This window comes from Oncorhynchus tshawytscha, linkage group LG10, assembly GCF_018296145.1.
Source record: "Oncorhynchus tshawytscha isolate Ot180627B linkage group LG10, Otsh_v2.0, whole genome shotgun sequence".
Classification (NCBI taxonomy): domain Eukaryota; kingdom Metazoa; phylum Chordata; class Actinopteri; order Salmoniformes; family Salmonidae; genus Oncorhynchus; species Oncorhynchus tshawytscha.
This window is the reverse complement of record NC_056438.1, coordinates 78535777-78562878: the sequence shown is the minus strand read 5'-3', so window position 1 is coordinate 78562878 and position 27102 is coordinate 78535777. Positions and strand designations below refer to the sequence as shown.

Below are 27102 nucleotides of genomic sequence, written 5' to 3'. Positions count from 1 at the left end.
ACACACAGGGAGAGAGATCTACAAAGGGAAAGAGAGCTACACACGGGGAGAGAGACACAAAGGGAAAGAGCTACACAGGGAGAGAGAGCTACACACGGGGGAGAGAGCTACATGGGGGAGAGAGCCACACAGGGGGAGAGAGCTACATGGGGGAGAGAGCTACACACTGGGAGAGAGCTACACACTGGGAGAGAGCTACACACTGGGAGAGAGCTACACACACGGGGAGAGAGCTACACACAGGGGAGAGAGAGCTACACACGGGGAGAGAGAGCTACACACGGAGAGAGAGCTACACACGGGGGAGAGAGAGCTACACAGGGAGAGAGCTACACACGGAGAGAGAGCTACACACACGGGAGAGAGAGCTACACACAGGGAGAGAGAGCTACAACAGGGAAAGAGCTACACACAGGGAGAGAGAGCTACACACTGGGAGAGAGAGCTACACACTGGGGAGAGAGCTACACAGGGAGAGAGCTACACACGGAGAGAGAGCTACACACAGGGAGAGAGCTACACACGGGGAAAAACAGCTGCTGTAATTAATGACCAGTTGAGAAATAAGACAAGGGAAGAGGGGAAGAGGGGAAGAGGGAAGGGAAGGGAAAGTATTCTCATCGCTGCAAAGTGTGTGCGTGCCCATGTTTTCCGTAATTCAAACAACATACCCTGTCGTTAAGCTAGATATTCCCTAAGCCAACAATTTCTTCCATACGTAATTAATGATCACAACTTCAACTTCCAATGAATTTCCTCATAGGTGAAAGTTCTCCTGAGAGAGAGAGAAGTGTCCAACACAACACCGCCTGGGAAAAACAGAGGAACTGAGGAAACTGCCTCTCAACATAAAATCATAGAACAAAATGTTTTGGTCCGGGTGTTGTGCAAGTTTTAATCATGTTACTTGATGCTAACCACAAGAATCCTAATTCATTATTAGAACCATTCAAACGGTAGGTGGCATATACAACATTAGATGGTGGGTGGTGAGGGAATGGTGGTTTCTGAAGGAATGGTGGGTGGTGAAGGAATGGTGGGTGGTGCAGGAATGGTGGGTGGTGAGGAATGGTGGGTTCTGCAGGAATGGTGGGTGGTGAAGGAATGGTGGTTTCTGAAGGAATGGTGGTTTCTGAAGGAATGGTGGGTGGTGAAGGAATGGTGGGTGGTGAAGGAATGGTGGGTGGTGGTTAATGGTGGGTAGGGGAGGAATGGTGGGTGGTGAAGGAATGGTGGGTGGTGAAGGAATGGTGGGTGGGAAGGAATGTGGGTTTTTTAAAGAAATGGTGGGTGGTGGTTAATGGTGGGTAGTGAAGGAATGGTGGGTGGTGGTTAATGGTGGGTAGTGAAGGAATGGTGGGTGGTGGTTAATGGTGGGTAGTGAAGGAATGGTGGGTGGTGGTTAATGGTGGGTAGTGAAGGAATGGTGGGTGGTGGTTAATGGTGGGTAGTGAAGGAATGGTGGGTGGTGAAGGAATGGTGGTTTCTGAAGGAATGGTGGGTGGTGAAGGAATGGTGGGTGGTGGTTAATGGTGGATGGTGAGGGAATGGTGGTTGGTGTTAATGGTGGGTGGTGAGTAATGGTGGGTGGTATGGGAATGATATTGTATGTTTTGCTGGTTGCCCTTCCCAAGTCTCTAGGATCTAGTCTTTCTCCTCAGGGATTTGGAAGAGTAAAAATAATAGATACAGTACTTGTTGTCAGTTTGCTGTTGCAGTAAGGGAAATGCATCATCGAATGTTATGACACTTTCAAAAATGGTCTTCATTAGTAATTTCATCCTTTTTAAAAAAGTATTTGATGCAATACACGCAAAGTGGGATGTAGTACAGTAAAATGGGATGTAGTACACGCAAAGTGGGATGTAGTACATGCAAAGTGAGATGTAGTACACGCAAAATGGGATGTAGTACACGCAAAGTGGGATGTAGTACACGCAAAGTGGGATGTAGTACACGCAAAGTGGGATGTAGTACACGCAAAGTGGGATGTAGTACACGCAAAGTGGGATGTAGTACACACAAAGTGGGATGTAGTACACGCAAAGTTGATGTAGTACACGCAATGTGGGATGTTGTACACGCAAAGTTGATATAATACACACAAAGTTGATATAGTACACACAAAGTTGATGTAGTACACACAAAGTTGATATAATACACACAAAGTTGATATAATACACACAAAGTTGATGTAGTACACACAAAGTTGATGTAGTACACACAAAGTTGATGTAGTACACACAAAGTTGATATAGTACACACAAAGTTGATATAATACACACAAAGTTGATATAATACACACAAAGTTGATATAATACACACAAAGTTGATATAGTACACACAAAGTTGATGTAGTAACAACACGCAGAAGTTCCCCCTTATCAGTCAACTTCCTACACCATTCTATGATGCATGACTGCACCTTTTCATTTGACCTGTCTGATGAAAACACACACGCACCATTCATGCATGCACACACACACACAACACACACAGACACAAAAAAAAACACATACACACACAAACACACACAAATACACGCAGGGTCTTACCCATGATGAAGTCGTTGGTCAAGTATAAGAAGTAGACAGGGCAGGGGATGGTGACCACCTGTCCTGTATTGGCGCTGGGCCAGCAGGCCACCTTGTCCCACGTCCCACTGCAACCTGGGGGAGAGGGGGAGGTGGGGAAGGAGGAGGGGGGGGGGAGGGGGAGGGGGAGAGAGGGGGAGGTGGGGAAGGAGGGAGGGGGAGGGGGGATCTTGAAATAATAACCAACGTGCTCACTCAAAGATAAGCCTTAAAAACAGAGATAACCTTTTAGAGTTATGTCCTTTTCCTTCACGATGTTCAAACTCATAGAAGGAGAGGGGGGAGTGGGGAGGGGGGAAGGAGAGAGGGGGAGGCAAGTGAGAGGAGGAGGGGGGAGAGAAGACAGGGAGACAGACAGACAGACAGAAATATGGATTAGAGGAGGAAAGGTAGATGGAGAGAGAAAGAGACAGACAGACAGAGACACATAACCGAGAGACATAGACAGAGAGACATAGACAGAGAGACAGAGAGAGAGAGAGACAGACAAGCAGAGTCAGACAGAGACATAGACAGAGAGAGACACACAGAGTGAGACAGAGAGAGACAGAGACAGATAGACAGAGAGCGAGAAAGATAGAGAAAGAAAGAGAGAGACAGAGAGAGAGAGACAGACAGAGAAACAGAGACAGAGAGAGAGAGACAGACAGAGAAACAGAGACAGACAGACAGAGACAGAGAGAGACAGAGAGAGAGAGACAGAGAGAGAGAGACACACAGAGTGAGACAGAGAGACAGAGACAGACAGACAGAGAGCGAGAAAGATAGAGAAAGAGAGACAGAGAGAGAGAGAGACAGACAGAGAAACAGAGAGAGAGACAGAGAGAGAGAGACAGAGAGACAGAGAAAGGCTCTTGAAAACCCTGTGTGATTGATGATCTCCACATTTACAAAGAGATTAAAGATGATTCATGTTCTCCTGTGTGCAGAAAAAACTAACCCACACTGTGAATGTTTGTATGTTTCTAGGACAGCCAATCAGTAAAATCTAAGGTCACATCACATAGAGTTAACTACAGATGTAGGATCTTAATTTGAGCCAGTTTGCTACAGAAGGAAAATAATCCTGCAGCAACAGGAAATTATATATTTTTTGTGGATAATAATTAATGGACATTTTTGTAGGGGTTGATATTTTTTTAGTAAGGGAAAGATCAAGTCTGAAATCTCAAAGTGGAAATTAAAAACTTTTTAAACCTCCAATACACTGCAAATTTGACATTTCTTTCATTGCTAGAAAGTTCTCATGTAACAGGGTGATCAAATGAATATCCTACATCTGTACATGGGCCAGTGTCGTGCCACATAACTTTAAAAACCAACAAGCTCTCACAGCCTCAGAATTAGACGTTCATACATGTTTTTCCAAACCTCACATTTCATGGTGTGTTTTAAGATTAAGTTTAGCCATCAACTCTGAATTTTTAAGGTTAGGTTTCAGTTTAGGCATTAACTAAAAAGTTTGAGATAAGGCTTAAAACAAAAATCTCAAAAAAGGACTTTCTATGGATGGGTTCGACCTTTTGGTATCAGAGGCAGACGTCGTTAAATAACCCATTAAATGCTTCATAAAACACTGTCATAGGCTGATGCTATTGATACTATTATTTTGCTTCATATCTCAGTAAAAATTGAGTATTTTAGCTCTCACACCGAAGTCGAGAAAGCAATCCAGAGAGGAAATACACCTGCATTCACTTTTGCGGCAGTATAGCCTAGTGGTTAGAGCGTTGGACTAGTAACCGAAAGGTTGCAAGTTCAAACCCCCGAGCTGACAAGGTACAAATCTGTCGTTCTGCCCCTGAACAGGCAGTTAACCCACTGTTCCTAGGCTGTCATTGAAAATAAGAATTGGTTCTTAACTGACTTGCCTAGTTAAATAAAAGGTAACATTTTTTATTTATTTTTTTTAAATCCACTTTCATCGTCTGAAAAGGCCATTTGTGAGTTGAGAGCCGTATTACCCTGAGGACTTCTTTGTGTTGGAATCAACAGAATGTGTACAATGGAAGAAACTGCATCTAAATTAAAATGATAATGAATGCTAACTTACTTTTATTTTTTGTTTTATAAATAAAGCAGGGGAATAGTCAGTGTGTGCATCCCAAATGGCCCCCTTATTCCCTACATGGACCTGATGGGCCCTGGTCTGAAGTAGTGCACTACGTAATGAATTGGGTGCCATTGCAGACGCAACCAGTAAGTGTTGTCACCCACGTGTGGTATGACATCGCATCACCAAGCCTCGGGATGCTTGACACAATTGTGAATAAAATCTAACACCCCCCCCTACCCGTTCAAGAATAACATTTCTCTATTCTATCAAACTGTATGATCACATACCAGATCATGCTTCATATAAAGCTTACCTAATAACAATGGTAATTATGACTTAATATACTGGGTGTTAATAGGCATTATACAGTTGGGACAGTTCAATGGGAATAACTGTGTTTTAATATCATAAAAATGCATCAATAGGAGTACTCTCTCACATGAAAACATACTGCAGTACTACAGTCTGCAAAAAACACTACATTAATTGCTATAGTATATATTGCAGTTTTCTTTTACTACAGTATTTATACTATAGTTAACTGTAAATACTACAGTATACTACAGCAAATACTACAGCACATACTACAGTAAATACTACAGTGTGCAACAGCAAATACTACAGTAAACTACAAAAAACACTACAGTAAATACTACAGTATATACTAGTGTACTACAGCAAATACTACAGTAAATACTAGTGTACTACAGCAAATACTACAGTAAATACTACAGTGTCCTACAGCAAATACTACAGTAAATACTACAGTGTACTACAGCAAATACTACAGTAAATACTACAGTATATACTACAGCAAATACTACAGTGTACTACAGCAAACACTACAGTAAATACTACAGTAAATTCAGCGAAAACACTACAATGAAAAATACTATGCACTACATAATTTATTTGGTCAGTATCCATCATCAGAGTGTCTCTATTAAAAAAACACTGTACGAGGATAACATCTCTGCAGATAAATTGTTGATGAGAATCTATTGCGTTTCAAAGCTACTCAAGGCACCCAGTAGACTAAAGAACAGAGGCGCAACATGGTTTACATCTTCTAACTACAGGATCCGACTGTGTTGAACGTTTGTCTGAATTAATCTAATACATAGCTTGTAAAAGCCATGAGAAGATGTACTGTTTATAAGACCTAAAGGGGATGTAAAGGTTACGTGGTGAGACTCTGACTCTGTACAGGTTACGTGGTGAGACTCTGACTCTGTACAGGTTACGTGGTGAGACTCTGACTCTGTAAAGGTTACGTGGTGAGACTCTGTAAAGGTTACATGGTGAGACTCTGTAAAGGTTACATGGTGAGACTCTGTAAAGGTTACATGGTGAGACTCTGTAAAGGTTACATGGTGAGACTCTGTAAAGGTTACATGGTGAGACTCTGTAAAGGTTACATGGTGAGACTCTGTAAAGGTTACATGGTGAGACTCTGTAAAGGTTACATGGTGAGACTCTGTAAAGGTTACATGGTGAGACTCTGACTCTGTAAAGGTTACGTGGTGAGACTGACTCTGTACAGGTTACGTGGTGAGACTCTGACTCTGTACAGGTTACGTGGTGAGACTCTGACTCTGTACAGGTTACGTGGTGAGACTGACTCTGTACAGGTTACGTGGTGAGACTCTGACTCTGTACAGGTTACGTGGTGAGACTCTGACTCTGTACAGGTTACGTGGTGAGACTCTGACTCTGTACAGGTTACGTGGTGAGACTCTGACTCTGTACAGGTTACGTGGTGAGACTGACTCTGTACAGGTTACGTGGTGAGACTCTGACTCTGTACAGGTTACGTGGTGAGACTCTGACTCTGTACAGGTTACGTGGTGAGACTCTGTACAGGTTACGTGGTGAGACTCTGACTCTGTACAGGTTACGTGGTGAGACTGACTCTGTACAGGTTACGTGGTGAGACTCTGACTCTGTACAGGTTACGTGGTGAGACTGACTCTGTACAGGTTACGTGGTGAGACTCTGACTCTGTACAGGTTACGTGGTGAGACTCTGACTCTGTACAGGTTACGTGGTGACTCTGACTCTGTACAGGTTACGTGGTGAGACTCTGACTCTGTACAGGTTACGTGGTGAGACTCTGACTCTGTACAGGTTACGTGGTGAGACTCTGACTCTGTACAGGTTACGTGGTGAGACTCTGACTCTGTACAGGTTACATGGTGAGACTCTGTACAGGTTACGTGGTGAGACTCTGACTCTGTACAGGTTACGTGGTGAGACTCTGTAAAGGTTACATGGTGAGACTCTGACTCTGTACAGGTTACGTGGTGAGACTCTGACTCTGTACAGGTTACATGGTGAGACTCTGACTCTGTACAGGTTACGTGGTGAGACTCTGACTCTGTACAGGTTACGTGGTGAGACTCTGTAAAGGTTACATGGTGAGACTCTGACTCTGTACAGGTTACGTGGTGAGACTCTGACTCTGTACAGGTTACGTGGTGAGACTCTGACTCTGTACAGGTTACATGGTGAGACTCTGACTCTGTACAGGTTACGTGGTGAGACTCTGACTCTGTACAGGTTACGTGGTGAGACTCTGACTCTGTACAGGTTACGTGGTGAGACTCTGACTCTGTACAGGTTACGTGGTGAGACTCTGACTCTGTACAGGTTACGTGGTGAGACTCTGACTCTGTACAGGTTACGTGGTGAAACTCTTTATAGGTACTACATAGTAAAGTACTGATTGATACAACTTATAGATGACTAACGGACATGTACAAATACCAAATACTGTAATGTAACTGGTATAACGATAACGTGACACACAACGCGCACGCACACACACACACACACACACACACATCACACACACACACACACACACACACACACACACACGCTGACCTACTGAATTTACCTGTTGTCATGTTTTCTAACTGGGCCATGCACGTCTCTCTCTCCTTGTCCATCTCCAGCATGATGTCACATATCTGAATGGACAGCATCTGTGGGAACACAATGTGACGTACATCAGTGTGACATAGAAGAGGGAACCATGAGACCTGAAGACTTTGTGTTACAGTAGTTCCCTTTAGCCAGAACATCCTCCTAAAACAGCCTGCATAGCAACGGCTTGCTATCTCAGGAGGACATTTTGGCTACCTGATCTTATATGCCAAGGTTTTAGTTTAACAGGCTAACCAAACACAGTCTTGTGACACAAAGGAGACCCGAGTTTGCCTGGGTTTGCCTGGGTCTGATCATCGTCTCAGTGAACAACTTCGTGTTGAGCCTGTAATGCCCTTATCCAATGTAAATATCTGAGATGTGATATCACATTTGACAAACGACTCGTGAATCATAACCACCAAACAGTTAACGCCCCTCAATGGATGAATTATGAAAAGCTCAAAGAACCGTATCCATCACCTCCGGAGAGTGGAAGTACCGACTGGTCGTCTGAACTCAATCTGAAGAGACGCATGAAGATGTCAGACACACACATTGTAAACTTCAATCAAACCTTTGATGTTTGACTTCCATTATATTTCTTTGAGAAAAGCCGTGAGGCTGAAACATCAAGTCTCTGATATATCCCCTCCTTGTGTTTTAGTTGCCTATAGTATGTAGCCCAATGATAAATAACATATTCCTCAGTCTTCAAAACAACATGAATTTCACATGATCACAAGTGAAATGGTTTTTTAAAAATAAACATGTTTTCATATGATCACGTGATCACATGTGAAGTTAATCCGATAACGAATGATTTCCAATGACAACATCTAAAGCGACATGTGAATATACAACTAAACATGAAAACGTGATCACATGTGAAGTTAATCCGATAACGTGACAACATCTAAAGCAGCACATGTGAATATACAACTAAACATGAAAACGTGATCACATGTGAAGTTAATCCGATAACGTGACAACATCTAAAGCGACATGTGAATATACAACTAAACATGAAAACGTGATCTTATGTGAAGTTAATCCGATAACGTGACAACATCTAAAGCGACATGTGAATATACAACTAAACATGAAAACGTGATCACATGATGAAGTTAATCCGATAACGTGACAACATCTAAAGCGACATGTGAATATACAACTAAACATGTTAAAACGTGATCACATGTGAAGTTAATCCGATAACGTGACAACATCTAAAGCGACATGTGAATATACAACTAAACATGAAAACGTGATCACATGTGAAGTGTTTAAAAAAAAAAAAAGGTGATTTCACATGTGAAATTTCAAGTGAAATCATGTGGGGGGTTTCTATCTGAGTGTTTTCTGGGAAAACTAAGTCATGGATCATCGTCAGCCATCACCTTAGCTACTTCCATCTGTGGCCAATTTCACTCTTGGCATCATTGACTTTAAAAAAAAAAAAAATCTGAGATACTCCGTTCCAACAGAGTGAAGAGCCAGGACCCCATCAGAATATATTTCAACAGACCCCCACTATAATAAATATGTTTCAGTAGATTAGAAGAACTGACTTGTTGGAAAGGTTGCATCCTATGACGGTGCCACGTTGAGTCATTGAGCTTTCAGTGCGGGCCATACTACTGCCATTGTTTGTCTATGGAGATTGCATGTCGGTGTCCTCAATTTTACACACCTGTCAGCAACGGGTGTGGCTGAAATAGCTGAATCCACTCATTTACAGGGGTGTCAATGTAGAGTACCAGTAAAAAGTTTGACACGCCTACTCATTCCAGGGTTTTTCTTTATTTTTACAATTTTCTACATTGTAGAATAATACCACTGTTGTGTCGTCCGCAAACTTGATGATTGAGTGAAGACATAAAAACTATGAAATAACACACATGGAATAATGTAGTAACCAAAGTGTTAAACAAATAAAAATATATTTGAGATAAGTATAAATAACAAATAAAAATATATTTGAGATTCTTCAAAGTAGCAACCCTTTGCCTTGACAGTTTTGCACACACTTGGCATTCTCTCAACCAGCTTCACCAGGAATGATTTCCAACAGTCTTGAAGGAGTTCCCACATATGCTGAACATTTGTTGGCTGCTTTTCCTTCACTCTGCGGTCCAACTCATCCCAAACCATCTCAATTGGGTTGAGGTCGGGTGATTATGGAGGCCAGGTCATCTAATGCAGCACTCCATCACTCTCCTTCTTGGTCAAATAGAACTCACAAAGCCTAGGTGTGTTGGGTCATTTTTCTGCTAAAAAAAATGATAGTCCCATTAAGCGCAAACCAGATGGGATGGAGTATTGCTGCAGAATGCTGTGGTAGCCATGCTGGTTAAGTGTGCCTTGAATTCTAAATAAATCACTAACAGTGTCACCAGCAAAGCACCCCCACACCATCACACCTCCTCCTCCATGCTTCACGGTGGAAACTACACATGATGAGATCATCTGTTCACCTACTCTGCATCCCACAAAGACACGGCAGTTGGAACCAAAAATCTCAAAATTTGGACTCATCAGACCAAAAGGACCGATTTCCACTGGTCTAATGTCCATTGCTTGTGTTTCTTGGCCCAAGCAAATCTCTTATTATTATTGGTGTCCTTTAGTACTGGTTTCTTTGCAGCAATTCGACCATGAAGGCCTGATTCACGCAGTCTCCTCTGAACAGTTGATGTTGAGATGTGTCTGTTACTTGAGGGTGCAATTTCTGGGGCTGGTAACTCTAATGAATGCATCCTCTGCAGCAGAGTGAATAATGATGTACTGTCATTTCCCTTTGCTTATTTGAGCTGGTCTTTTACCAAATAGGACTATCTTCTGTACACCACCCCTACTATCTTCTGTATGCCACCCCTACTATCTTCTGTATACCACCCCTACTATCTTCTGTATACCACCCCTACTATCTTCTGTATACCACCCCTACTATCTTCTGTATACCACCCCTACTATCTTCTGTATGCCACCCCTACCATCTTCTGTACACCACCCCTACTATCTTCTGTATACCACCCCTACCTTGTCACAACACAACTGATTGGCTCAAACGCACTGAGAAGGAAATAAATTCCACAAATGTACTTTTAACAAGGCACACCTGTTAATTGGAATGCATTCCAGGTGACTACCTCATGTAGCTGGTTCAGAGAATACCAAAAGTGTGCAACAGGGTGGCTACTTTGAAAAATCTCGATTATGAAATATATTTTGATTACTACATGATTCCACATTGAACCAGCTAGCAATTCGTTTCTCAGCTACAGTTTGACTTGTGTCCTGTCTGACATTGAAATGTAGCTAGCTCTTACTATAGCTTGGACTATGGAGTAGCTAGCTAGCGAGTGTTGCAAAAGCCCATTGCATGCATTGTAAGGTAGCAGCGTGACAATTTAAAATACTAACATGTTTTGTGGAAACATTTAGGACTGGCATTTGGACGTGAGCTAACCATCCGTTAGCTAGCTACCTTCTGTGTCGAGGTCTCACTATAATAATATGTGACCGACTGTAGACCCCACTACAATAATGTTTCAGTAGACCTCACTATAACAATGTGTTTATAGTAGACCCCACTATAACAATGTGTTTATAGTAGACCCCACTATAACAATGTGTTTATAGTAGACCCCACTATAACAATGTGTTTATAGTAGACCCCACTATAACAATGTGTTTATAGTAGACCCCACTCCGATAATATATTTCATTGGACCCCACTATAACAATGTGTTTATAGTAGACCCCACTCCGATAATATATTTCAGTGGACCCCACTATTACAATGTTTCAGTGGACCTCACCGCTAAATCAGACCGCACCACAGTCCTCCAGCAGTTTATCTGATTTATAGCCATTACTTTGCTGGATGAGACTCTTCAGCTGTGACATTAATCAAATATATATGACCGGGCTGTTTTTAGAACCAGCCCATATGGCTGGAGGTCCCTCAGACAGACTCCCACAAGGAGACTACTGGAGTTTGAAGCAGTGTGATTGTTGCACTGGTGATGTAAAACCTCCATAGAGACCCTCTAGTCTATTCTCTCTCCCCCATTAAGAGGTGGAGGCAGACAGTGTGATTGTAGTGTTGGTGCTTGAGGTGATGGAGGATAAAATGGCATAGTATTCCCTTTATAGTGCACTACTTTTGACCAGGACCCATTAGGGCACTATGTAGGGGACATAGTGAATAGGGTGCCATTTTGGACACATATCCATGTTCTCCCTCCCATTAAGAGGTTGAAGTTGAGGCAGTCAGTGTGTTGTTAGTTGTGACAGCCAGAAGTGATGGAGGAGCTCCATGATGGAACTTCTAACTAACACAGCAGTGACATTTTTTTCTCTCTCTCTCTCTCTCTCTCTCTCTAATTGTGAAGATAATTAGTGTGTCCTTCATCTGAATTGATAACATCAAGAGTAATTACACTGTAAAGGGGCTACTGTGAATTTGATAGTGGCTTACAGGCAGCTCGGTGCCTAGTAAAAATCAGTACACCTACTGTAATATAAATATGGTATCAAAGCAAGTACTGTGTAATGACACAGTACAATCAGTGGCAGCTCATCCATTAGGGCGTTAGGGGTGGAGCCCCATTTGTAATTGGTTGATAAAAGTGAAAAAAAGAACATATATATTATACCATTCAAGGATTATGTTTAAAATGTCTATAAAAGTGTGGTTAATTTGTATACATTTTACGGTTCACATTTTTTTGTTTATTTTCAAAACAAGCTGTTCAGATACCTACTGCTTAGCCATCAGCAGCTCCTGGCATTCGGCCTGCCGTCCAGCGCTTGCCAGCTATTACATTGCTTGCTATTGGGGGCGGTGGACTGCAGCAATGAGATTGCATCACATTATTTTCACAACACAAAGTAAATGAACCATCCTGGGGTGTTGAAATGAACACACAGGCTCTATCAGGTATTAAACAGTTTGCGCTAAAGAGAAAATTGCAATGAATTAGTGAATAAATAATCATGACAGTGAGTGGGAGGGAGGGGGGAGGAGCTTACTAGCTCGCATGCCAATGAAGTCTAACTCAAATTACTGCCGAGCTCGTCGTTCTTGTGACCAGGGTTGGGTAGATTAAATGTAATCTGGTACAGTTACTTGTCACCTGTCCAAAATTGTAAACAGTAATGTGACTTGTAACGTACTTTACCGGATTACCCAAACTCAGTAACGTAATCTGATTACGTAATCCTGATTATTACTTTTAGATAATTTACCCCTTAAGGAGGTGCAGGTTAGAGTTTTTTTTTTGTCATGAATCTTGCTGAGGCAGCTCTGACGAGTGGTCACTAGCTGGCACAGACAAAGTCATAAAATCTGATTTTAAACCTAACAATAACCTTCAAACTGCACTATGCAGAAATCGCTCCACCATTTCCTGGTTGCAAAAATTCTAATAGTTTGCCTAATTTCACTTTATGTGACAAATCAAGCATGTATAGTGTGCAGAATCATTATACCATCTAAACCTCTGTGAATATATTTTCTCAAACCAAAAATCTTGAATTTTCAGCTGTTTGAAGCTGGTGTACAAAACTGAAAGTAAAAAGACAAAGTTTAAGAACGGGAATCATAGAAACTGTGATCTACCGCTTCTTTGATTTGCTTTCAATGAGAATGACAGATCTATTGAACTTTTATTTAACATGGCAAGTCAGTTAAGAACCAATTCTTATTTTTCAATGACGGCCTAGGAACAGTGGGTTAACTGCCTTGTTCAGGGGCAGAACGACTGATTTGTACCTTGTCAGCTCGGGGATTCAATCTTGCAACCTTTCGTTTAGTCTTCCAACGCTCTAACCACTAGGCTACCTGCCACCGCTACACTCTAACCACTAGGCTACCTGCCACCGCTACACTCTAACCACTAGGCTACCTGCCACCTCTACACTCTAACCACTAGGCTACCTGCCACCCCATCTATGACTCACATTTCTCTATGATTTTGGTCATTACGCCCTAACCCTAAAGCTGAAATTATTTATACTGAAGTACAAATACTTTTAGACTTTCACTCATTTAGTATTTTACTGGGTGACTTTCACTCATTTAGTATTTTACTGGGTGACTTTCACTCATTTAGTATTTTACTGGGTGACTTTCACTCATTTAGTATTTTACTGGGTGACTTTCACTCATTTAGTATTTTACTGGGTGACTTTCACTCATTTAGTATTTTACTGGGTGACTTTCACTCATTTAGTATTTTACTGGGTGACTTTCACTCATTTAGTATTTTACTGGGTGACTTTCACTCATTTAGCTCTTGGAATGCCATGCTTAAACTGCTGTTTAAGTCCATAAAAATTGTGCAAGTTTGAGCATGTTTCCATTAGGCCTATGGAATTTGTTTATTTATTAAATCAGCACGAATTAGATTGAGCAATAAAAGCCCCAATTGTGGTCTTCTTAAATTAAACTTGTTTTTGACAGGCTGGAGCACAATACCATTGGGGGAGTTTAGAAGGTAGGAACTCCCTCAAACTTTTATTCAATAGGCTGGGATCTGAACTACACAGCTGTTGCATGATGAGCACATTTTATATTGGCTGTCCACTGGGGCATATTCATTATGCCGATTCTGTTGCAAAGCGTTTCTTAAACGGAAGCAAACGGAACGAAACCGGGAGGGACCTACCTGAATTTGTCCAATACAAACTCTTGTTTTGTTCTGTTTGCTTCCATTTGGTTCATAAAACGGTAAACGGTTTCCTTAATGAATACACCGGTTATCTTAATGAATACACCAAAAACAATGTCGCAAAAACAATTATTGATAGGAAGCTTAAATTTATTCAATTCAACCATTATTTGGTTAAAATAAACATGTACATTTGTGAACAGCCATCCACAACAACCACAATCCGTAAGGCTCAAAAAACCTAAATGAGAGAGCTGCAGTATGATTCACATCAATGCGCTATGTAGAGCTCAATAATAAATTAAATCCATATCGCCCGTTGGCTACACCCCAGCTTGTCATCCTTACCTCCAAGCCTTTATTGAAGTTGGATAATCTTTGGATGCCGACAGCAGTCACACCATTGGTAGACATGTATTGAACTGTAGCCTTACAAAAGCCTATTCCTGCTCTTTTCCTGAGATCCATCAAACACATTGGTGTGTGAGCATCATAGTGGTGGTCTCTGACTTGTGGTCAGCCTCGCTCAGACTGAAAACAATTCACTGCTGATTTGAATGTCAATGAGAACAAAAAAATGGTGTCAAATATTTTTTTGAGCAAACATCCTTTCTGAATATAAAAGTAATCCTTACAAGTAATCATCTAGTTTTTCAAAAGTATCTGTAATCTGATTACAATATTTTTGCTGGTAAAGTAACAGATTACAGTTAATTGTTTGGTAATCCATTACATGCAATCCGTTACTCCCCAACCCTGATTGTGACATTATGCTAGCTAGCTATCCAACCTGGTCTCAGAGCATTGCGTATTATTCTGTAGGTAAATTCGAGACAATGCATTTAGTATGACATGTTACGGTTGGTACAGTTATATAAAACAGATGGTTACTTAAAGCATAAACGAAAGCAGGGTGGTTGGGTCAGGGTGGATGGGTTGGCGTATAATGCGAACGTCTAGCAACCCAAATGTTGGGAATTCAAATCTCATCACGGCCAACTTTAGCATTTCAGCAGCTTTTAAACGACTTACTACTTCTTAGCTACGTTGAAACTACTTAGCATGTTAGCTAACCCCTCACCTAACCTTAACCCTTTAACCTAACTCTTGAACATAACCCCTAGCCTAGCTTAAAGTTAGCGAGCTAGCTAACGTTAGCCACCTAGCTAGAATTCATAATATATCCTACGTTTTGCAAATTCGTAACATATAATAGCAATAGTAATTCGTAACATATCATACAAAATAGGTGATGAACATCCACAAATTAATACGTAACGTAAGATATGATACTAAATCTCTCGAAGTCTCTCGGATTTCCATACAGAATGATACGAAATGCTCTGAGACTAGGTTGAGCTATCCACGGTTAGATCACATGTTGAAGCTGTGCTTGTTGTGTTTTTCCTGTGCTTGTGTCACCAATGTAATGAACATGCTGCTGCCTGCTCATTCATATTATATCACTTTTGGTAATCAATACAGTGGCAGCATGTGCAGCAGAGGTGATTCTGTTTATACATACAAAACTGAAATAAGTGTATTTATGCTTTTGTTCAAATGCACAGACCAATTTACACTCAGTGGACCGTTTATTAGGTACACCACCCCATTCACGAAAATTGATCGCTCCTACTTGCAGGCATTAGGGATGGGGGTGTGAGAATGCGGGTCTGGGCAGGTGAGATGTAGTCATTGTATTTGTGTATTTGTCTGTAAATTGTTGTTCGTATTTCTAAGCTTGTATGTATAATAAACTAAAATTTAAAAAAATTAAAAAGCAGGCATTGAGGCATTCAGTTACTGTTCGATTGAAAGTTAGAATGGGTAAAACGAGGGACCTAAGAGACTTTGAGCGTGGGATGATCGTCGGTGCCAGGTGAGCCGGATCCAGTATCTCAGAAATGGTCGCCCTCCTGGGCTTTTCAGGCACAACAATGGCTAAGGGTTTACCGAGAACGGTGCGACAAACAAACAAAAAACATCCAGTCAGCGGCAGTCCTGTGGGCGAAAACAGCCTGTTGGTGAGAGAGGTCGAAGGAGAACGGCAAGAATCGAACAAGGCAACAGGCGGGGCCACAAACAGACAAATAACGGAGCAGTACAACAGTGGTGTGCAGAACGTCATCTCAGAACTCATCGATCCTTGTCACAGACGGGCTGTTTGCAGCATTACGACCACAATGGGTTCCAAGACTATCGCATAAAAACAAGAAGAAACAGCTCTCTGGTCAGCCAACACAGGAGAACACAGGACAACACTGGACAATTGAGGAGTGGAAAAACATTGCCTGGTCTGACGATGGCAGAGCTGCGTGTCGGATCATGACCTGTTGCTTCATGCTGATGGAGGAGTCAGGATTTATGCATAAACAACATGGCTCCATTCTGCCCGATGTCAACGGTACAGGCTGGTTGGAGGTGATGTAATGGTGTGGGGAATGTTTTCCTTGTACACGGTAGGTCTCTTGATATCAATTAAGCAACGATTGAACGCCATACCCTAAAGAATTCAGGCTATTGTGGAGGCAAAGGGTGGTCCGACCTGGTACCAGAAGGGTGTACCTAATATACTGAGCACTGAGTGTATATGGATATTTTTATAAATAATAGGGACAATTTGTGACATTGAGATCAACATTTCAAAATGATTTGAAACAAAAAAACAAAACAGATTGTCATGCAGTTCCACATGTGTACTTAGAGGAATATATGCAAATTGTCCCATAACTCCACCTATACAACAACACAGGTCTAGGACTATACATCCTATACAACAACACAGGTCTAGGACTATACATCCTATACAACAACACAGGTCTAGGACTATACATCCTATACAACAACACAGGTCTAGGACTATACATCCTATACAACAACACAGGTCTAGGACTATACATCCTATACAACAACACAGGCCTAGGACTATACATCCTATACAACAACACAGGTCTAGGACTATACATCCTATACAACAACACAGGTCTAGGACTATACATCCTATACAACAACACAGGTCTAGGACTATACATCCTATACAACAACACAGGTCTAGGACTATACATCCTATACAACAATACAGGTCTAGGACTATACATCCTATACAACAACACAGGCCTAGGACTATACATCCTATACAACAACACAGGCCTAGGACTATACATCCTATACAACAACACAGGCCTAGGACTATACGTCCTTTAAGCAGTGTTCATACAGACATTGGCAGGTCAAATTCAAGGACTTTCAGGGACTTTAAGCACTTAATTGTGATTTTTAAGGACCTCAATATTATACAATATGTAATATAATTTATATAATTGTACATATAAGGTGTACTATACACTGAGTGTACAAAACATTAAGAACACCTGCTCTTTCCACGACACAGACTGACCAGGTGAATCCAGGTGAAAGCTATGATCCCTTATCCACTTCAATCAGTGTAGACGAAGCGGAGGAGACAGGTTAAATAAGTATTTTTATGCCTTGAGGTAATTGAGACATGGATTTTGTATGTGTGCCATTCATAGGGTGAATGGGCAAGACGACATATGTAAGTGCATTTGAACGGCGTTTGTAAGTAGGTGCCAGAAGCACTGGTTTGTGTCAAGAACTGCAACACTGCTGGGTTTACCGTGTGCATCAAGAATGGTCCACCACCCAAAGGACATCCATCCAACTTGACACAACTGTGGGAAGCATTGGAGTCAACATGGGCCAGTATCCCTGTGGAATGCTTTCAACACCTTGTATAGTCCATGCCCCGATGAATTGACGCTGATATAAGGGCAAAATGGGGTGCAACTTAATATTAGGAGGGTGTTCCTAATGTTTTGTACACTCAATGTAGATCCCCCCTCCCCCCAAAAAAACATGACAACACATTGATATTCAAATTATTATTACATTCAAAAATATGTGAGACTAATGTGGCCATTGCCTGACTAAATAAGTTGGACGCATGGCTATTTTTCTGTAGCCTATTTGGTCGACGCAGGCACACAAAAAACCATTAATAGCATTAATCTCTCCAGTTGAATCACACCATCGCTGTTTTATTAATGAGAAAGTTACCCCCCAAAAAAAGCAGGTTCCTTTTCATAATGGAAGGATTTGCATGGAAAGCAAAGTCAAAGCCAACATTTAGATGCTGTGGTCCTCATAAAAACAGCAACGTGGTTTTACCACAACGGAGTAGCTTAACACCCTTCAAATGAAGCGAAGGGAAACAAACAAATCTGGTCACATCTCTCACCAAAAAAGAAAAACGGATCAAAAATGAAATCAAAGATAATTATAAGGGAGCAGGAGAACTTTTAAATTGGCTACAATAATTACAAGGATTTTTCAAGCACCAAATTGAGGAAATGTCTGATTTTCAAGGTAGGACCTTATTCCAGTACTTGAATTTCTGAGCTCCAAGTTTTTAAGTAGGGTATTTCAAGTCCCTTGTTTTGTTTAAAATAGCAGGTGTAACATGGAAAAGAAAATGTATTTGTCATGTTTTTTTTATTTACTAGATCATATTGTCAATAAAGGCGTCCGCATACTTCAGTTCAGCTGAACCGAACGAGAGCGCTTGCAATACTCCCTTAAAATAACTACGCTTTAACATGTTTGTCCATTTTGAGACGCCGTAGCCAGTATACACTTCCTCAAAATATTCCAAATTAATCTAAGATAACTCATATTTTTTTGCAGAGGAGATCTTACTGTGACTAAGATGTTTGGTGCAGTATTTCTAAATAATAATTTTAAAAAATGTGCATGAAAATGAGATGTCTCTCGTTGAACGTCAACAAAGACTTTATGGAAGAATCCGTACTGTTGACCAATCACCGACGAAGGGGATACCGACTTCGGCTTGCCTCCAGAAAAAAACGTGCCTGAACAGCCGATAAAACCCTCACCGAAGTCCAAAAGGAACAAAAACATCACAAAATGTTGTCATAATATCTGCACAAACTCTTCCAAACGGTTTCGGCTGGGAAGGACGCGGACGCCTTAAACCCACTAGGCTATCTATAATTAATAGGAATAGCGCTGGGTGTTGCACAATAGTCTGTCCTACACAATTGCACACAGTTTATTCGGTGTACAATCCGAGGCACAAAAAATATATGAAAACAGAAACACATTACCCTGATGCTTTCTCTGTTAAATCTAAGGAGACCCTGCAGACAATAACAGATGATCAACATAAATTCTCTAGTGATATTAGATCCAACGTGGCACAACTGTCTTCACCTGCATAACAAATGAGACACCAAAATATTCTTGACATTCCTCACAAACACCTTTTTTCCCCAGCTCTTGGGCTGTTGTTGCATCGCATGCGTTATCACAACAGCTGTTCGTCACTTGACCGTCATTCATAAAATTCCTTCCTGGATCAGATGAAAATATCACGGCGTAACAAGAACAAAAAAGTAACGTTTTATGTCACACGATTTTAGACAAATCCGTCAAAACCCCAACCATGATAATGGATTAAACATTTGAAATAAACACTGAATTTTATTGGATATAGCTGTAACAAGTTATCCAGAGTAGGAAATTCTCACTGATACCCTAGTTTATAGAAAGACCCATAAATCTTCCCAAAGAAACAACCAGTAATTTGAAAACTTGGGTTAATAATTATGTTGTGCTGCTTTGTTGAAAATATGACAACCCCCATTTGCATTGATGTGGCACTACAACCACATAGGAGTTAAATTAGTACAGCATTCTCATTCACGGGTTCAACAAATATAGCCGCTTAGAAGGCACGACTCAAAATATGTTAATGAGCCATAAAAAACAATACCATGTACTGGTCAAAAGGTTTTTGGAGATCCTAAAATACGGCACAGTACTGTATTCTGTGGGGTGGAATTACAGTACCATACATAAATTATTTCCCCGCCCACAACATTTCCCAGAATGTACCATAAATTACACCTTGCTGCAGTAAAACGTTTCAGGGGATTTTACTTTTGATAATACAAAATAATTACTGTATAATTTACCGTTTTCCGTAACACTGTGTAGCAGAACAAATGTGCAAGGTTTACGGTAACATTGCAAAGACAAGATGTTTAAATTTCTCTAGACGTCATTGTCACCACCGTCATTCTCCTTTTCCTATTCCTTCGCATCGTCATCAAAGTGTAGGATGATGCGTTACATTGCTTTGAGAAAAGCCCTCAGACTCATCTAGGAAATATGGCTAGTGGGTGGTTTGAAATGTTATTTCAAGGGAAGCCAGCAATCAGAGAAAGAGCTGCGTTATTCTGACAGGCATCCATCCTGGTGTGAATTAATAGCATCCCTCCGTAGGTTGAAGACAATAGTAACAAGGACACTGATGCTGACTGGACAAACAGAACAACCTGAACTACAGAGCAGGCAGACAACATGGAGGCTGTTGCCATGGTGTCTTATTGCAAGTAAGAAAAATCATCACTGCCTTATTTCACAGGAAATGAAGAGAAACCAACCATCAAATAACTGACATTAATGACTATTTCACTTGTTTGATATCCATTAACTTTGGAAAAATATCAAATAAAGCCTAACTTCTGTAACACTCCTCAACTCTAAGAAAAGTGTAGTTTATACGCCAGTGTACACCTTTTATTTTTTTAGGTGTGTGCATTAGGTGTGTGTACATTTTCTTTTCCATGTTCAGCTCAGAAATCAAATATTAGGTTCAATATCAAAATTCAGTTTCACAAATCAATATTGGTTCAAATATGAAATACTTGCAGAATGTCTTATGTATCAGGGTGCCTTGTGTTGGAATGTAGGCAGGATGCTGTCTAAAAATCCCATACCAGGTGAAAAGGGATGGTACTGTAGGTATAGCAGCATATTGTCGCCTCACATCTGGGGCCCTGTAGACCTGGGGCCCTGTATAGCTGGGGCCCTGTAAACCTGGGGGCCTGTAGACCTGGGGCCCTGTATAGCTGGGTCCCTGTAAACCTGGGGCCCTGTATAGCTGGGGCCCTGTATAGCTGGGGCCTTGTAGACCTGGGGGCCTGTAAACCTGAGGCCCTGTATAGCTGGGGCCCTGTATAGCTGGGGCCCTGCATAGCTGGGGCCCTGTATAGCTGGGGCCCTGTATAGCTGGGGCCCTGTATAGCTGGGGCCCTGTATTGCTGGGATCCTGTAAACCTGGGGCCCTGTAGACCTGGGGCCCTGTAGACCTGGGGCCCTGTAGACCTGGGGCCCTGTAGACCTGGGGCCCTGTAGACCTGGGGCCCTGTAGACCTGGGGCCCTGTAGACCTGGGGCCCTGTATAGCTCGGGCCCTGTAGACCTATTTTATTAGAATCCCCATTACCTGCTTCTAAAGCAGCAACTACTCTTCCTGGGGGCCACAAAACATTTAACATGACATAATACAGGACAGTAATACATTATAGTCTCGCCAATAGTATGCATTGTTTGAAGCTCAATTTTAAATCTCTTTACCATCTTATCTAAGCCAATATGACACCGATGTCAATTTGATTGGAGGTACACAACACACTCCCCACCTCTCGTCACGATCCGTCCGGCCGTTACCGAGAACCACTATACAATTTTTTGGGACAGGGTTGGTAGCATTTTTTACTCAAATTCCAGACTAGATAAACTGACCATCGAACTTAGATCCAAATTAATACATTTGCAGGTGCAACAGTTTTTATTAAATTCATAAATGTAATGCTCTCACGTGCACATTTATGCCCAATAAAAACCAACGATGGGCTACCTTTTTGTAGCATTTCTAATAAACCTAACATCTTTTCAGCCGAATCTCAGAGTTCTAAAACCGAGTGCAACTCGGTTGCAGCGCAACAGTAGGAGCTAGCTAGTAACTAGCCCAGCTTACACCAGTTGAATGAGAATCAGAACAAAGTTAGCTAGCTAGTAGGAGCTAGCTAGTAACTAGCCCAGCTTACACCAGTTGAATGAGAAGCAGAATGGAAGTTAGCTAGCTAGCTAGTAGGAGCTAGCTAGTAACTAGCCCAGCTTACACCAGTTGAATGAGAATCAGAACAAAGTTAGCTAGCTAGTAGGAGCTAGCTAGTAACTAGCCCAGCTTACACCAGTTGAATGAGAAGCAGAATGGAAGTTAGCTAGCTAGCTAGGTATATTTTGCTATGGAAGGTTTTTTATATGGCTGAAGTCATCTGTGTACACCGCTGACCTGGAATCAGAACTGACCTGGAATCAGAACTGACCTGGAATCAGAACTGACCTGGAATCAGAACTGACCTGGAATCAGAACTTAAACAACTACAGTGTCGTGAAAAATACTCCCTTCATGATTTTCTCTATTTTTGCATATGTGAATATTATCAGACCTTCAACCAAAGCCTAATATTAAATAAAGGGAACCTGAGTGAATAAATAACGACAATTACATACTTATTTCATTTATTTAATTAACAAAAGTTATGCAACACCCAATTCCCCTGTGTGAAAAAGTAATTGCCCCGTTACACTCAATAACTGGTTGTGCCACCTTTACCTGCGATGACTGAAGCAGTGTTTGGTTTTCACCAAGCATAATGTGACCCATTTCATCCCAAAAAAGTTATACTTTTGATCCATCTAGCCATAGAGCATTCTTCCAAGAGTCTTGATGATCATCCAGGTGTTTCCAGATGCTTTTTCGCAAACTTGAGTCAACTTTTTGGACGAGATGGGTCCCATTATGTCTGCAGAAAACCAAACATTGCATTCCACAGTAAGAACCTCATACCCAACGGTCAAGCATGGTGGTGGTGGTGGTAGTGTGATAGTTTGGAGATGCTTTGCTGCCTCAGGACCTGAACGACTTGCCTTAATAGAAGGAGCCATGAATTCTGCTCTGTGTCAGAGAATTCTATAGGAGAATGTCAGGCCATCCGTCTGTAAACTGAAGCTGAAGTGTAGCTGAGTCATGGAGCAAGACATTGATCTCTTAAAAGAGCCTTTGGGTTCGTTGGGCATCGTTGAGTGGCAAAGGACAGGGGGGGGGTGACATGTAATTGTACTAGCACGCATTACTACTACGAAGGAGAGAACAGTGGAAAGACCACATCTCAAACTCTCAAGGAAGACGACATTACCCCCATCCATCAGATACACGCCATCCCTACAGTACAAATACATGTGATAAGTTGCACATGTTGTAAATGATTTTTTTCTCCTTTTCAGGCGCCGCTTTCTGACATTTGTGAAGTAAAATTTAAATTAAAAAAACATGTCAAGCTGTCCCACGTCGAGCTGACAAACGACTTACGTTTATTCATATAAACACCATCCACCACACACTATCAGTAGCACTTATGTGTGTTCTGTTCCAAATCTGTGAGTACTCCCATCTGTTTTCATATTTATACTGCCATTTATAAATGTGGGAATGTGTGCTCTTTTACTGAAGTTGGAAATCTGTGTACATCATTACTAAGAACATTTGTGGCTGAAAGAGTCAAGAGTACCTATCCAATGCCAGATTCATAAATATCTGTTCTTAAAAGTGTAATTTTGTCTAATGTGTTTCTTTTTTTTTCTTCTTTCTTTCAAATTTTTTTTACCCCCTTTTTCTCCCCGATTTCGTGGTTTCCAAATGTTAGTAGCTACTATCGTGCCTCATCGCTGCAACTCGCGTATGGGCTCGGGAGAGACGAAGGTCGAAAGTCATGCGTCCTCCGATACACAACCCAACCAAGCCGCACTACTTCTTAACACAGCGCGCATCCAACCCGGAAGCCAGCCGCACCAATGTGTCGGCGGAAACACCGTACACCTAGCGACCTGGTCAGTGTGCACTGTGCCCGGCCCACCACAGGAGTCGCTGGTGCGCAATGAGACAAGGATATCCCTACTGGCAAACCCTCCCTAACCCGGACAACGCTAGGCCAATTGTGCATCACCCCACGGACCTCCCGATCGCGGCCGGTTGCGACAGAGCCTGGGCGCGAACCCAGAGTCTCTGGTGGCACAGCCCTTAACCACTGCACCATCCGGGAGGCCCGACTTTGTTTCTTAGTAGTTTGTCATTTGTCACAGTGTTTGTATCAGGAGTTACCAAAATTGCTATTGACCAGCCACAGGGTTATGAAGGTCTTTTTGTTCAAGCCCAGTGCTACCACACCTGATTCTACCACTCAGCTGTTCATCGAGACCTCAGCTGTTCATCGAGACCTCAGCTGTTCATCGAGACCTCAGCTGTTCATCGAGACCTCAGCTGTTCATCGAGACCTCAGCTGCTACCGTCTCTTATGACCAAAAATAGCTTCTGGATATCAGGACAACCATTAGTCACCTAGAACTGGATGAAGATTTTTTTCTTGAATGCGAAGGATATACTGCTTCCCCGAGACTAGGACCAAATCCCGCGTAAAGAAAACACGAAGATATCGGGGTCGGAGTGCCTTATGAGAATTTGACGGCAAGTGGCTAAACCGCCACTACCATCTGTCCTATTGGCCAACGTGCAATCACTGGAGAATAAACTGGATGATCTATGATCAAGACTATCCTACCAACGGGACATTCAAAACTGTAATATCTTATGTTTCACTGAGTCATGGCTGAACGACAACACGGATATTATAGAGCTGGCTGGGTTTTCCATGCATCGGCAGGACAGAGCAGCTATGTCTGTTAAGACGAGGGGCAGGGGTGTATGTCTATTTATCAATATCAGCTTTTGCGTGATGTCTAATGTTAAGGTATTGCTCTCCTGAGGTAGAGTACCTCATGATAAGCTCATCTGTATTATTCGTAGCTGTCTATTTACCACCACAAACCGTTGCTGGCACTAGGACTGCATTCAACGAGCTGTATAAGGCCATAAGCAAACAGGAAAATGCTCATCCAGAAGCGGCACTCCTAGTGGCCGGGGACTTTAATGCAGGCAAACTTAAATCTGTTTTACGTCATTTCTACCAGCATGTCACATGTGCAACCAGAGGGAAAAAAACTCTAGACCACCTTTACTCCACACACAAAGATGCATACAAAGTTCTCCCTCGCCCTCCATTTGGCAAATCTGACCATAATTCTATCCTCCTGATTCCTGTTTATAAGCAAAAACTAAAGCAGGAAGTACCAGTGACTCGCTCAATACAAAAGTGGTCAGATAACGTGATTGCTGCGCTACAGGACTGTTTTGCTAGCACAGGCTGGAATATGTTCCAGGAGTAATCCAATGGCATTGAGGAGAATACTACCTCAGTCCCCGGCTTCATCAATAAGTGCATCAACGACTTCGTCCCCACAGTGACCGTATGTAGGTATCGCAACCAGAAGCCATGGGTTACAGGCAACATCCTCACCGAACTAAAGGTTGAAGCTGCCACTTTCAAGGAGTGGGACACTAATCCGGATGCTTAGAAGAAATCCCGCAATGCCCTCAGACGAACAGGCAAAGCGTCAATACAGGACTAAGATTGAATCCTACAACACTGGCTGTGACACTTGTTGAATGTGTCAGGGCTTGCAAACTATTATGGACGACAAAGAGCTACTCAGTGACGCGAGCCTACCAGGCAAGCTAAATGCCTTTTATGCTCGCTTCGAGGCAAGCAACACTGAAGTATGCATGAGACCACCAGCTGTTCCGGACGACTGTGTGATCACTCTCTCTGTAGTTGATGTGAGCAAGACCTTTAAACAGGTCAACATTCACAAGGCCGCGGGGCCAGACTGATTAATGGGACGTATACTCGGACCAACTGGCAAGTGTCTTCACTGACATTTTCAACCTCTCTCTGGCCGAGTTTGTAAAAGCTACATGTTTCAAACAGACCACCATAATCCCTGTGCCCAAGATAGAGAAAGTAAGCTGCCTAAATGACTACCGCCTCATAGCACTCAGGTCGGTATTCGCATACCACCCCAACAGATCCACAGATGACATCATCTCAATGCCACTCCACACTTACCTTTCCCACCTAGACAAAAGGAACACCTATGTGAGAATGCTTTTCATTGACTACAGCTCAGCATTCAACACCATAGTGCCCACAAAGCCCACTAAGCTAAGGACCCTGGGACTAAACACCTCCCTCTGCAACTGGATCCTGGTCTTCCTGACAGGCCGCCCCCAGGTGGTAAGTGTAGTTAACAACATATCTTCCACGCTGATCCTCAATACAGGGGCCCCTCAGGGGATGTGTACTTAGTCCCCTCCTTTACTCCCTGTTCACCCATGACTGCATGGCCAAACATGACTCTAAAACCATCATTAAGTTTGCTGATGACACAACAGCTTTAGGCTTGATTACCGACAACAATGAGACAATCTATAGGGAGGAGGTCAGAGACCTGGCAGTGTGGTGCCAGGACAACAACCTCTCCCTCAATGTGAGCAAGACAAACAATCTGATTGTGGACTACAGAAAAAGAAGGGCTGAACAGGCCCCAATTAACTTTGACTGGGCTGTAGTGGAGCGTGTCGAGAGGTTCAAGTTCCTTGGTGTCCACATCACTAACAAACTATCATGGTCCAAACATACCAAGACAGTCGTGAAGAGGGCACGACAACACCTTTTCCCCCATCAAGAGACCGAAAAGATTTAGCATGGGTCCCCAGATTCTTAAAAAGTTATGCAGCTGCACCATTGAGAGCATCCTGACCGGTTGCATCACTGCCTGGTATGGCAACTGCTGTGCATCCGACAGTAAGGCACTACAGAGGTTAGTGCGTACGACCCAGTACATCACTGGGGCCAAGCTTCCTGCCATCCAGGACCTATATACTCGGCGGTGTCAGAGGAAGACCCAAAATATTGTCAGAGACTCCAGTAACCCAAGTCATAGACTGTACTCTCTGCTACCGCACAGCAAGCGGTACCCAGTGCCAAATCTAGGACCAA

General features: G+C 42.3%; 1 protein-coding gene across 1 annotated transcript in view; it reads right to left on the bottom strand.

Annotated features, from left to right (window-relative positions):
- LOC112259670 (vasoactive intestinal polypeptide receptor) overlaps positions 1–27102 on the bottom strand; it is a 124844-nt gene that overhangs the window by 87593 nt on the left and 10149 nt on the right. The window contains exons 2-3 of the mRNA XM_042329147.1: positions 7550–7637; positions 2556–2669 (exon numbers count right to left, since the gene is read on the bottom strand). Coding sequence (XP_042185081.1) covers positions 2556–2669; positions 7550–7637 — 202 coding nt within the window. The remainder of the gene's footprint in view (positions 1–2555; positions 2670–7549; positions 7638–27102) is intronic.